At 56.6% G+C, this 14,110-nt stretch overlaps 1 protein-coding gene and 1 long non-coding RNA gene across 5 annotated transcripts in view; one reads left to right on the plus strand and one right to left on the minus strand.

The window, feature by feature from the left end:
• The window catches only part of TAFA5 (TAFA chemokine like family member 5), a 218,004-nt gene that overhangs the window by 173,797 nt on the left and 30,097 nt on the right, over positions 1-14,110 (plus strand). For all 3 annotated transcript variants that reach the window (XM_017504855.2, XM_037730060.1, XM_017504856.2), the window contains exon 3: positions 11,487-11,614. In XM_017504855.2, coding sequence (XP_017360344.1) covers positions 11,487-11,614 — 128 coding nt within the window. The remainder of the gene's footprint in view (positions 1-11,486; positions 11,615-14,110) is intronic.
• On the minus strand, positions 932-4,907 carry LOC119467765. Of its 2 annotated transcripts, XR_005196381.1 has the most exons (4): positions 4,810-4,907; positions 3,786-3,891; positions 2,736-2,917; positions 932-1,895 (listed from the first exon to the last, which is right to left on the minus strand). It is a non-coding gene; the product is annotated as an uncharacterized LOC119467765 (long non-coding RNA). The 2 variants fall into 2 exon arrangements; XR_005196382.1 differs by lacking the exon at positions 3,786-3,891.

Here is a 14,110-nt window from a genome sequence, read left to right on the forward strand (position 1 = left end):
AAAAGTCCTCAACTGCAAATGTGCAGAACAGCTGGGGCAGTTAGGGAGGCATGGTTTTCAAAAATGTGTGGAAACCTCCCTCTGCCTCTGCACGTGGTATGCGGGAGGCAGTGTGACTCAGGTGGACGTGGACAGGGCACCTGGTCTGACCCCCCCCGGAGATGGGGTGCTTCTCACCTACCTGCAAACCCCACCTCTCCGGTCCATGTCTGGAGCTCCCCCTCTGCCTGGCCTGCTTGTCCTCAGGGTCTGAGTTCTGGGCAGGATTTAGCGATTCCCGGACTTGGGACTCACATTCACCCCAGAAAAGGCCAGCCTGTACCTTCAGACCAGGCCAGAAGTGCAGGGCCAGGCTCCATCACTGAGGACCTGCGGAGACTTGACAGCAAGTCCTCGGGTGGAGACCAAGTGGCCATGTGAGAATGTTGCTGGGACAGACTGGCCCGTGTGCATAGCTGTAGATTGAATCCTCCATCCCCAGCCAGATCTGGGACGCTTGGGGGACGCTCTTCTGGGTCAGACACTGCCAGAGAGCGCAGCCGCCCCAGCTCAGTCGAGAGTGTTTCTGATGATATCTGAGCAAGCGCCCACAATTTCTCCCGGAATCCCACTGGTTTGGTTCTGGATGATTCATTTTCCAAGCTGTTGAGTACAGTAAGCAGGACTGTGTGTTAATGGAAGTGAGGAGACAGTTTATTCCCAAGGGAAGCCTGCAGTCGTGCACACCACGGGGCTTGGGTGTTGAGGAATGTCACAGCCACAGTCCCAGGTGAAGGAGCACTGTGCGTCCCTGTCCATCTGTTCCCTGGAGTGGCCCACACGTTCCTGCCTGGGGCGTCAATCCGGGGAAGGGTTTCTCTTCCTGTGTTTCCTGGGTTGTGAGGTTCTCAGGTTTGTGGTTGGACAAGGGCACCTGGCCAGGGTGTGGGCAGCAGGGGTGCCTTCCTGAGCTGCTGACTCTTTCAGAGATGGGCTGGGGCTTCCTGGTGCTGGAAACAAATCGGCAGGCCCTTTGGTGTCACCAGATTCCTGGCGAGAGGAGTCAGCGGGGCTGGCTTCAAGTTCCGCATACAGCATCGCTCAGTCCCTAGCAAGGGCTTTCAAGCACCACGGAGCCACGCAGCCATCCCATCTGTGGTCACTCAGACAAGACGCAGAGGGTCAGCTCTCGAGAGCACATAGGCTGTTTGCAGCTTCCACGAGCTGGGTGAACTGGGGTCCCCTCAGACCCTCAACCCCAACTGCCCCAGACCCCGGATCAATAGAATCTACCTGCTCGCCGTGCTCCAGGGCGGAGACCTACCTGCTGCGTGTGGTGTGTACATTCCCCGCGTTCCACTCTGTGAGCTCCAGGGTGGAGACCTACCTGCTGCGCCGTGTGTATACATTCCCGGAGTTCCACTCGGTGAGCTCCAGGGCGGAGGGACCTCCTGCTGCGCCGTGTGTATACATTCCCCGCGTTCCACTCCGTGAGCTCCAGGTCGGAGGGACCTCCTGCTGCGCCGTGTGTATACATTCCCGGAGTTCCACTCGGTGAGCTCCAGGGCGGAGGGACCTCCTGCTGCGCCGTGTGTATACATTCCCGGAGTTCCACTCGGTGAGCTCCAGGGCGGAGGGACCTCCTGCTGCGCCGTGTGTGTACATTCCCGGAGTTCCACTCGGTGAGCTCTGCTCTCACATACTTAAGGCTGTGTCACATGAAGGCGTCTTAATAAGCGTGTGGCTTTGTTTGTTGTCATCACACCTTCTATTTAACCCAGAGCTGTCCCGGAAGGCACGTTTACGAGTGGGTTCCTGATAACTCACCTAAGATGTCTCCTCCGGATGAAGACAGGCTTTGCCTTGCAGCGTGAGTAAGCGGGCTTTAAACGGGAATAATCCAATTATTGCTTCGACTGTGAACAGAAGAAACTTTCATTGCATATTTACGGCCGCACTTACTTCTAACGAACTCCTCCGAGACCATGAGAGGGAGGCCGGGAAGCGCGTGGAGTGCATCTCTGGTGCAGCGCCCACAGCCCCAGAGAGCAGCTCCCGCGTCCCAGGGACACATCTAGGTCCTGCCACCTCTTCCTGTTGGAATTCACACCGGGTATTGGGGGTGGATGGACCTTTGCAGGGTGTGAATGTCTGCATAAACAGGAACATGGGACACGCACACACACCATGCACACAATCACACCCCATACACACACACATACACACACATAGACATGCCATACACACACCCCATACACACACATACACACCCCATACACACACATAGACATGCCATACACACACCCCATACACACACATACACACCCCATACACACACACATACACACACATAGACATGCCATACACACACCCCATACACACACACACACACCCCATACACACACACATACACACACATAGACATGCCATACACACACCCCATACACACACCCCATACACACACATACACACCCCATACACACACCCATACACACAGACACGCCATACACATACCCCATACACCCACCATACACACACACACCGTACACACATCCCACACAGTCACACACCACACCATACACACACCCCATACACACCCCCCATACACACCCCCCATACACACACACACACCATACACACCACCTCACATACACACCATACACACACCGCCTCACACACACACACCACACACGCGCACACACGGGCCCCTCGGATGGCGTTTGGAAATGAGTGTCCTCAGATCACGCAGGACGTACCTGCACTCTGACATGGCCACTGCAAGCACAGCCATTCAGAAGAGGTCGGTGGCCAGCATTTAGGCCACCAAGCACTGTCCCCAGGAGGCCGGGCCCAGGGCTGAATCCCCCAGGCAGGCACGCTTCTCACTGGCCGCAGAAGACTTGGACAGCATGGCGTGTCTCCCTGTCGCCTCACAGTCCTGACGGCGTAAAAGACAAGCAGGACTAAGGCTGAACATTCCGCAAGCCCCCCTCGTGTGAAGCTTCAGAAAAGGCAGGCCCAGGAACCCCGAATGCTGGTCAGAGGTGCCTCCACGCTGGCCATCTGCAGGAGGCACCGGTGGGCTCCCGCTCGCTCGGGCACAGTGCCCCGTGCATCTCACCCAAACAACCACCCTGCTGTGTCTTCAACTCCATTCAAGGGTCGCCCAACTGTTTGTGGCAAATTAGACTTTCAGCAAATTGATTGGGAGCCTGAACCACTCTGTGCTGAGGACCTGTGGCCAGCCAGCCCCGCCCGCCCCTGCCTCTCAGCGCGTCCCTCCCTGAGGCTGTTGGCACGGTCACAGGCCACTCCCCTCCGAGACTGCAGAGAGAGTCCGGCTCCCACCCTGGCCTGGAGGCCTCCCTCCCTGAAACGTGGTCACAGCTGCACTGGGCACCGTCCTCTGCACTCTGCCCTCCTGGAGCCCAAGGTTTCCATGCTGCCACTGACAAGGATCTGGGCGCAGCAGCTGCGTCATCCGGGGAAGCGAGGGAGGCCTGGGAGGTGGAGCCTGCGCCTGGGGAAGCAGCTTGAATGTGCGCCCGGAGGGGACCTGGAGTGGTGGAAGGTGCACACCCCTCTGTAGACCTGAGGACTCACTGCCAGGGAGCCAGGTGGCCTGGGGGATGATGCACATGTGTGGGTGGCGAGTCTGCGAGGGGGCACCCTGCGGGCGTGTGTGCGTGTGTGTGGACGTGCGGCTGTGTGTGGTGTGCATGTGTGTGCCTATATCTGCATATGTGAATGGCATGTGTGTGTGATGAAGAGCATGGTGTGGGAGGGACACTGGGGCTGAGTGGTACCTTGGAGAAGTGTTTCCAGGTGGAGAAAGCGCTGCTGGCCCAGGGCCTGGCTGCCCTGGGTCTCGGGGGCTACGGGGTCCTACAGAGGCTCAAGATCGGTGAGACCCTAGGTTCAGCCAGGACACACCCAGTCTGAGATGCCCCCCTTGCACCCTATTTCCATCTGAGGCAGCGGCTCCCTGGCTCCCTTCCCAATCGATGTCCTGAGCACCTGCTCTACCATCCGCTCTACCATCCTGCAGATGCGCACTGCAGACACGAAATGCATGAGACCCAGTGCCCTTTACCCCATGCCCTTTACCCCCATGCCCTTTACCCCATACCCTTTACCCCATGTGCCTTTACCCCATGCCCTTTACCCCGTGCCCTTTACCCAGTGCCCTTTACCCACATGCCCTTTACCCCATGCCCTTTACCCCGTGCCCTTTACCCAGTGCCCTTTACCCCCATGCCCTTTACCTCATGCCCTTTACCCCATGTGCCTTTACCCCGTGCCCTTTACCTAGTGCCCTTTNCTTTACCCCGTGCCCTTTACCTAGTGCCCTTTACCCAGTGCCCTTTACCCCCATGCCCTTTACCTCATGCCCTTTACCCCATGTGCCTTTACCCCATGCCCTTTACCCAGTGCCCTTTACCCCATCCCTTTACCCCATGCCCTTTACCCCCTGTGCCTTTACCCCCATGCCTTTACCCCCCATGCCCTTTAATCCCATGCCTTTACCCCCATGCCCTTTACCCCTGTGCCCTTTAACTCCCATGCCTTTACCCCCATGCCCTTTACCCCTGTGCCCTTTAACCCCCATGCCTTTACCTCCATGCCCTTTACCCCTGTGCCCCTTACCCCTTGTGCCCTTACCCTATCCCCTTATCCCCCATGCCTTTTCCCCCTGTGTCCATTACCCACGTGCCCATTACCTCCTGTGCCCTTTACTTGTTATGTGCCCAGGACCCCCTGGGTTAGCCCATGTGGATGAGCGATGACATTTTTTTGCCCAAAGCTCAGGTTTCAGTCACCATCACTCACGCTACCTCAGGAAGCTCTGTCAGCTCCTGGGGATGCCCCTTCCCATCTCTGAGGGCTACTGTGACATTGGGACCAGAGGAGAGGCCTCCTCACCCGTGCCCGGGTGAAAGAGAGTTGTGAAATGTGGGTTTGAAAGAGCCCTTTGTCCCCACCCAGGACATGGTGGCCGGGCGCTGTGCCTCTGACCGCCTCCAGCAGGAAGTGGGCTGGGGTGGGCAAGCCTGGCTCCTGCCAGCAAACAAAAGGTGTTGTGTGCTCAGGGCCGGCCCGCTGGTGCCCTCGGGAGGGCCAGGCCAGGGACGGGGCAGCCTGCCGCCTGCTCGTCAATTTGTTCTGCGAGTGCTGAGAGCAGGTGAGCCCACATGACCTGCGTGCATGTACATGCATGTTTACATGAGAGTGTACATGTGGGTGCATGTGCAGACACACATCTGTGTGTGTACACGTGTGCATGTATGTGCTGCACCTGTTGATACGTTTGTGAGCATGCATTTAAATGGACATGTGTGCATGTGTGTGTGCCCGCAGACCTCTGTGTGTGGCGTATGTGTGTGGTGTATACGTGTGTGATGTGCACATGTGTGTGCACATCAAGGTCCCTGCTGAGCTGGGCAGTGAAGGATTTGAGCCTGGACCATTTGTCCACCCTCTCACAGCCTGCCCTGCAGATAGGTCAGGCCCTCGGACGCCACCCACCCTGCCCAGGTGTTCTGGGCTGTGCCAGCCCCATTCCTGATGGCCCAGGCCCCACTGTGTGCTGCAGAGTGTGCCGAAGCGGGCGGGGCCGATGCTGAGACGCGTCCTTGCAGCAGCTGAGTGGCTCCTAACCCGAGACAGCCCCGTCCCTGCTTCTGCCTCTTAGGGCAGAAGACAACAGGCACTGGGCACCCGGGGGTTTCTGAGGCCCTGTTGGCTTAGGATGACAGCAGGAGGCACACTGCCCTGAAGACCACCCCGGGCACCGTGGCTAGGACAGATGGGAGCACACAGAGGCATTTCTTTTAAGCCACACTGGAACCTCTTCCTGTCATGACCCTCAGCGTTGGTGCCAGAGAAACACACCCCCAACACACACGGGCACACACACACACATACATGCACACATGCACACGCACACAGACACACGTGCACACAGACACATACACATGCACACACACATGCACACACACATGCACACATGTGCACGCACATACACACGCACACGTGCACACAGACACATGCACACACACATGCACACATGCGCACGCACACACAGACACGTGCACACACACACAGACATACACATGCACACACGCACACACGCGCACGCACACACAGACACACACGTGCACGCATACACACACATACACATGCACACAGGCACGCACACACACATGCACACATGTGCACACACACACAGACACACGTGCACACAGACACATACACATGCACACACACATGCACACACACATGCACACATGCGCACGCACATACACACGCACACGTGCGCACACACACATGCATACACAGACATGCACACACACATGCACACATGCGCACGCACACAGACACGTGCACACACACACAGACATACACATGCACACACGCACACATGCACACGCACACACAGACACACATGCACACAGACACATACACATGCACACACACATGCACACATGCGCACGCACATACACACGCAAACGTGCACACAGACACATGCACACACAGACATGCACACACACATGCACACATGCGCACGCACACAGACACGTGCACACACACACAGACATACACATGCACACACGCACACACGCGCACGCACACACAGACACACGTGCATGCATACACACACATACACATGCACACAGGCACGCACACACACATGCACACATGTGCACGCACACACAGACACACGTGCACACAGACACATACACATGCACACACACATGCACACATGCGCACGCACATACACGCACACGTGCACACACACAGACACATGCACACACAGACATGCACACACACATGCACACATGTGCACGCACACACAGACATGCACACACAGACATGCACACACATGCACACATGTGCACGTGCACACAGACACATACACATGCACACACAGACATGCACGCACACACAGACACACGTGCATGCATACACACACATACACATGCACACAGGCACGCACACACACATGCACACATGCACACGCACACACAGACACATGCACACACAGACATGCACACACACATGCACACATGCGCACGCACACACAGACACGTGCACACACACACACAGACATACACATGCACACACGCACACACGTGCACGCACACACAGACACACACGTGCATGCATACATACACATGCACACAGGCACGCACACACACATGCACACATGTGCACGCACACACAGACACGTGCACACAGACACATACACATGCACACACAGACATGCACGCACACACAGACACACGCACACGTGCACACACACAGACACACGGTGCTTTCTATAATTTGTTCAGTTCCTTTCCCAGCCATTGCAAGGGCATTTCTGGGGTTGAGGAGTGTGCATTTCACCTGTAGCTTCCTCTAGGTTTAAGGTTCGTATTTGTGCGTGAGATTTTTCTACCATGTTTACTGTCACCCAGAACGATGCATCAGGATGGGAGAGAGCTGCTGGTGGCTTTCTGCAGGAATAGGGAACAGACGGGAAAAGAGGCCCTGGGAAGACACCCAGTGGTCTCCAGCTGTCCCCCTCATGGCACCATGCCCCCTCTTGACGCTGTTCCTCAGGTTAGTGGAAGCGCAGCAGGTGTCTGGGACTCTCTGAGGGTCTGGGAGCCGCTGCCTGGGTAGCTTATTCATCCTGGAGATGTCCCTGGAAGCCGGGAGGTTCCCTCAGAAGCAAAGAGCACAATTCCTTTCTCGTGGGGGAAGCCACTGATTCTCAGCTAGAGTTTCCTCACCTGACTTCTGGTGAATGAGGATATCCCATGTCTCCTGGTCCCCTGGCTGTCTCAGCTGGGTCAGGCTGGTGTAGCAAATCTCCGCAAACTGAGGGGCTCAAACAACATGCGTTTATTTTCTCACAGCCCTGGAGGCTGGATGTTCAAGATCACGGTGCTGAGAGGTTTGGGTCCTGGTGAGGATCCAATTCCTGGCTCGTCGACGGCATCTGCTTGCTACATCCTGACATGCTGGGGTGAGGAGGGGGAGGAGGGAAGAGCGAGGGCGGAGAGAGAACACGCTTGAACTCTCCGGAGTCTTCTCTTAAGGACAGGAATCCATCCGGCGGGTCAGGGCCCCACACTCATGGCCTCATCTAACCTTCCTCACCTCCTGGAGGCCCCATCTGCAGATCCAGGGTTAGGCTGCACTGAGGGGATACTCCACCCACAGCACTGGCCTGGAAAGGGGCTGGTGCCGCCACACTGGGCTGCTGGGTGCCGCCTCCGTGGCTGCGGGTGTGAAGGGGCCAGTGTGGGGCAGGGCAGGACTGACCGGGACACAGCACCTCACAGCATCCTATGCGTGGGTGCTGTGGCAGGCATGACCAGTGCACCTCGACTCCTCTCCACTCCACTCACGCAGGCCTTGTCGGAACCGAGGACCAGAGCCTGGTCATTCTGGCTGCGATGCTGTCCAGAGGGGCCCCGACCTCCCAGACCTGCCTCCCCTGCGATGACTCCAGGGCCTGCACCCTCCTGGGGTGAGGAGTGAGCCCTTCCCCAGGGTCCTGTCCTCTGCTGCCCACTGCTCCTACAGGGACAGCCACTGCCTGCAAGCCAGCGACGTGATTGATTGGTCCTGTGCAAAATGAAATGTGGGGCCCTTGTTACAAATTATTCAGAATTTCAAGACGTGGGAACCACAGAGCATTGTCCAAGCGGTGGTCCTCCTGCATGTGGGACTATGGACAGCAGCCTGGGTGCACAGCCATGAAGCCCACCAGCCGCACGTCTGGAGGACAGCGTGTTAGCACAGGGGCGTGCACACACATGCATTTGCAGAGCTGTCTATACAGCATCGCACACGTGTGCACACATGCATTCGCAGAGCTGTTTATAGTCTCACACGTGTGCACGCACATGCATTTGCAGGGTTGTCTATACAAACGCACACACGTGTGCACACACATGCATTTGCAGAGCTGCCTATACAGCAGCGCACATGTGTGCACACACATACATTTGCAGAGCTGTCTATGCAGCAGCGCACACGTGTGCACACACATGCATTTGCAGAGCTGCCTATACAGCAGCGCACATGTGTGCACACACATACATTTACAGAGCTGTCTATGCAGCAGCGCACACGTGTGCACACACATGCATTTGCAGAGCTGTCTATGCAGCAGCGCACACGTGTGCGCACACATGCATTTGCAGAGCTGTCTGCAGCAGCGCACACATGCATTTGCAGAGCTGTCTACAATTGCGCACACACGTGTGCACACACTTGCATTTGCAGAGCTGTCTGCAGCAGCGCACACGTGTGCACACACTTGCATTTGCAGAGCTGTCTGCAGCAGCGCACACGTGTGCACACATGCATTTGCAGAGCTGTCTGCAGCAGCGCACACGTGTGCACACACATGCATTTGCAGAGCTGTTGATACAGCAGGCGTTTCCCTCCTGTGCTAAGTAATCTTGGGAACTTTTTGTAAACAAGCATCCTGGGGAAGTACACTTCTGGCTTATGCAAATTGAGAGTCCTGTGCTTTATTTAAAAAAGGAAAAAGAGGTGACATGGAAGAGAAAACCCAGGACAGAGGAGGAAGCCAAGGGTTTTGAAGTGTCGTGAGAAGGACCGGGGTTGCAGTTAGGAATTGGGGGCTGGAGGTCATGGGGACCACTCTTGCCTTGGGCCTGGATGTCCATGCAGCCCAGCCTGGTGTGGGTGACAGGGAGCCCTTCCCCATCTACAGGGCTGGCAACGGAGGCAGCCCAGACACTGGGTTCTCTGCATCCCTGGGGCCAGTGGACCCATCAAACACTGAGCTCCAGGAGGGAGGGATCTGAAAGGAAAACACGAAGGGGCTTCACATGTAAATTGCCCGCATCCGACAAGGTGAGTTCCAAGCTGCTACTCGGAGCAGTGAGGACGCTGAGGAGCTGTGCGTGGGCGAGGAAGGGGAGGCGAAGGCCCCCATGGCCTCCCCGTGCTGGAGTGAAGCGAGCCACCTGCAGTCCACCCACTTTGCACGTAGCGTGGGGTGCGTGGCTCTCGCCAGTGAATGCAGTGTCTGATGATGTCATCTGTTCTCCTAGGGCCTTGAACCCAAACTTTCTTTTTTTTGAGACAGAGTCTCACTCTGTCACCCAGGCTGGAGTGCGGTGGCACAAGCTTGGCTCACTGCAACCTCTGCCTCTCCAGTTCAAGCGATTCTCCTGCCTCAGCCTCCTGAGTAACTGGGACTACAAGCACGTGCCACCACGTTTGGCTAATTTTCTGTATTTTTAGTAGAGATGGGGTTTCACCGTGTTAGCCAGGATGGTCTCGATCTGACTTCCTGATCCATCCGACTCGGCCTCCCAAAGTGAGCCACCCTGCCCGAATGACCTAAACTTTCAAACTTCTTTTTCATGCGAGATCCAAAGTTTTCCCTGATTTCCAACCCTAGGGTTAAAGTTGGTGGTAGAATGCTGCGTGTACAAGTGTGCGTGTTTCTAACTTAACGTTGAACTAAGAATGCCTGGCAGGTATCCGCATCTCATCTGAACGCCTGTGTTTTTCAACTGGATTACAACCTCTGTTTGTAGGTCCAGTTTTAATAGAAGTAATCATGTGTGCATTAGGAGGACTATTTTTTCCCGGTTTGAGAAATGACTGATGGTTTTCTTGAGGTGCCTGCAGTGAAGCTTATGTCCATACGGTCACATCTAAATCCTTGCTTCTCGGCCTTTCTGGTAGAGAGTAATCTCCAGTCTGCCTAACCCTACAGCCACAAAATGGGGTGGGCTTTCAGGGAAGAGAGAAAGCAACTCTCTGTGGTGTGGAAGAAGTTGTTGTGGGCTTCGGAGTCCCTGTGCTGGTGGGAGCCAGTGGCCCCTCACCACACCCCCGCCCTCTGCCCTGACCAGAGGTCATGATGAGGACTCACATCCTTTAGTCTTGGAGCCTTGATGTGGCTGGTGCGGGGCGGGCCCCGGGGTCAGCCCGACATCTGCAGATGAGACGTGGCAGGGGTGGGGATCGGGGCAGGGGTTGCTGTCACATCCTCCCGTCAGTGATGAGCACCAGCTCTCCACCCCCCGCCCGGCCTTACTCCGAGCAGCAAGCCTGGGCTCCCTTGGTCGCCCGCCAGGCACAGGCTGCCCTCGCTGCCTCTGAGGGACATCCTGGCTGGGACCCCCCTCCTCCTACTTTTTCCCGGCTCTTCAGTGCATTACAGACGAGAGAAAGTGAGGCAGGAAGGGCACTGCTCCACAGAGGGTCTCCAGCCCCCTCGGTCACTTCTTAATGCTCCATGAGTGGCCGAGGGCAGAGCAGGACTCGGGGAGTAAGCACTAAACCAGGAAGCCAGCAAACTGGCGAAGCCCCGGGGCCCAGCATCCCTGCGTGATGGTCCCTGGGTGCAGCCATGCCAGGCACTGCCTGAGGGCCCTTCCAGCCAGTGCCAGGACCCAGGTCCCCCCAGTAACACCCTCACGACCCATGAGAGCAGTACGCTGACTGTCTCTTTTCTCCCACAGCAAGAATTATCAAGACCAAGCAGTGGTGTGACATGCTTCCGTGTCTGGAGGGGGAAGGCTGTGACTTGTTAATCAACCGGTCAGGCTGGACGTGCACACAGCCCGGCGGGAGGATAAAGACCACCACGGTACGTGGCCCTGGCATCCTTGTGGGTGTGCTGTTGGGGGGGCTTGTGAGGCTCTGAGGGGGCAGGTGGCAGCTGCTCACTCCATCCTGGGACAGAGAGGCCTGGGGTTGGTCTCCTCCCCACCCCCTCTCTGGGGCTGGGTTCCTGACAGTGTGTCCTGGGGCAGCCTCTTGTTGCTGTGGCGTGGGCACCTCGTGTCCGAGGGCTGCAGTTGCTGGGGCTGGTGGATCTCTGGGAGTGACTGTGTGCTCGCTCCAGGGGGCCGGGGCTGGCCCTATAATCTTCCCAGGTGTCTCAGGAGAATGTTCTGGGAACAGCAGGAGAGCTGGCTCCTAATAGAATCACTGGCCTGTGGTGACCTGTTTCCAAAGCTTTCTGGAAAGGTTAGTTGAGCTCTTGAACTAAACACCATAGAATTGGAAGTTACGATCCCAGTCGCGTGATTGCATCTGAGTTTTCTTATAGATGGTAAATTAGCACTACACGAGATTTCACACTTTACCATAAATTGGTTTTCCGAGAGATGATGGTTTCTCATAACTTGGCTGTGAGGGACTCAGTGGATACGGGCTTGCTGCGCATTCCATCCTAATGGTCACGTTCTCAGATTAACGCCTGCCTCCAGCCCAGGCCCGATGCCGGCGGCCCCCCGTCCCCCCGCCTGCCCAGCTAGGCTCCACCATCGTGCCTAGCGCCTGTCACGACCCAACCCCTTCCCGCATGGGTGGTTGCCATTTACGTCCCTGTGTGGCCCCATGAGAGTGTGGGCTGCCCGGCACAGGTGCTGGGCCTACAGGTGCTGCTGCCCATCCCCTTCCAGCACCTAAGCCTCTGTGTGTGGCACGTGGATTCATGGACTCACCAAACGTGGACCCCAGGCACATGCTGTGCTTCCGTTTCTAAGATCACTGCTTTTATTTTTTTTTTGAGACAGAGTCTCACTCTCTTGCCCAGGCTGGAGTGCCGTGGCATAATCTCGGCTCATTGCAACCTCCACCTCCTGAATTCAAGTGATTCTCCTGCCTTAGCCTCCCAGCTGGCTGGGACTACAGACATCCACCTGCACACCCAGCGAATTTTTGTATTTTTAGTAGAGACAGTGTTTTGCCATGTTGGCCAGGCTGGTCTTGAACTCCTGACCTCAGGTGATCCACCACCTCGGCCACCCAAAGTGCTGGGATTGCAGGTGTGAGCCACCTCCGTGGCCCAAGATCACTGCTTTTGAAAGTGCAGGCAGTCACCCCATTAGTGGGTTGTGGAATTAACAGACCACAGCCAGCATTTAAAAGGAGGAAGGAAAAGAATGAAAATGTGGCAGTGCATCTGTCTTGAGGGTGAGTGCCCGGTGATGGAGCACACGCCTGCTCACACGTGGTCACATGGGAGAAGCATTTTTAGTAGAGACGGGATTGCTGTGAGAGGCCGGAAATCCATGTCCTATGGGGACTTGGGAGAAACTGACCACTGCAGTGGTTTTCCAGGCACTGCCCTCAGCTGGCTTTGCCCTGCGGACATCCACCTACCCTACTCCAGGAGACCCTGGGTAGATGCTTCAGGTTCCCCCAAGGTGTGGGCAGTGCCCCTTGTCAGCCCCCGCTCTGGTTCCTGCTCCTGGGGATGGGGCTAGAGCTGCTGTCCACCCTCCCTCTCATTCCCCAGCTTTGCTATAGCTTCCTCTGCCCTTGCGCAGGGCTCACAGAGCTGGAGAAGGAGGGACAGGAAGGGCTGGTGGGGCCGAGGGGAGCAGGTCTTCTCTACACGGATGTTCCTCGGCCAGGCCTGGATGCCGCACACGTGACGGGCTTTTGGAAATACTCTGATCAGTGTTTGCGCTGCCACGTTTTCGGAATGTTTATGTATTGTAAGAACCTTGTCAGTGAGCTGTGCCACTTCCTAAATCAGAATCAACCGGCTCCATGGAAATCCCGTTTGCACAGTCACCAGCAAGCACCACATTCTAATTCTGTGCTGCATGAAATCACAGTTGTGGGGGTGGAAAGATTCAGTGGGGTTTCTGTGTGGTTCTCTTCGGGAACTTGTATTTCATGGAAACTCACTACACTGAGAGCCCATTACCCCAACGTGAGAGACTCCGAGGCTGTGCAGACAGCAGCGCATCTCGTGGGGGCTTGGATGTCTAAATCCCACCCCAACCAGCCTTTCCAGGAGTGTGGCGTCTGCAGGCCATCCCAGGGCCTCTGCTGGACCCGGACAGGAGGACACGCAGGTCCCCTTGGGGCCTGGCCGCCCAGCAAGCAGCCTGCCAAAATGCTGTGTCTCCTCTCATCTTGCCATAAACTGCTGCTGGCTTGGGCCAGGCAGCTCGTGCTGTCAGCCTGCCGGCGAGTTCTGGAGGTCAGACCTACCACTGATGGATGATTCACATCACCTACCAACCCTCTGGAAAAGGTTCTGTGGTCATCTTGTGGCTGGGGAGCTCTCTGTTAGCAGCTCCTGGTTCTGTGGTCGCCTCGTGGCCGGGAGCTCTCCCGTCAG

Source organism: Cebus imitator, unplaced genomic scaffold, assembly GCF_001604975.1.
Source record: "Cebus imitator isolate Cc_AM_T3 unplaced genomic scaffold, Cebus_imitator-1.0 Scaffold329, whole genome shotgun sequence".
NCBI lineage: Eukaryota > Metazoa > Chordata > Mammalia > Primates > Cebidae > Cebus > Cebus imitator.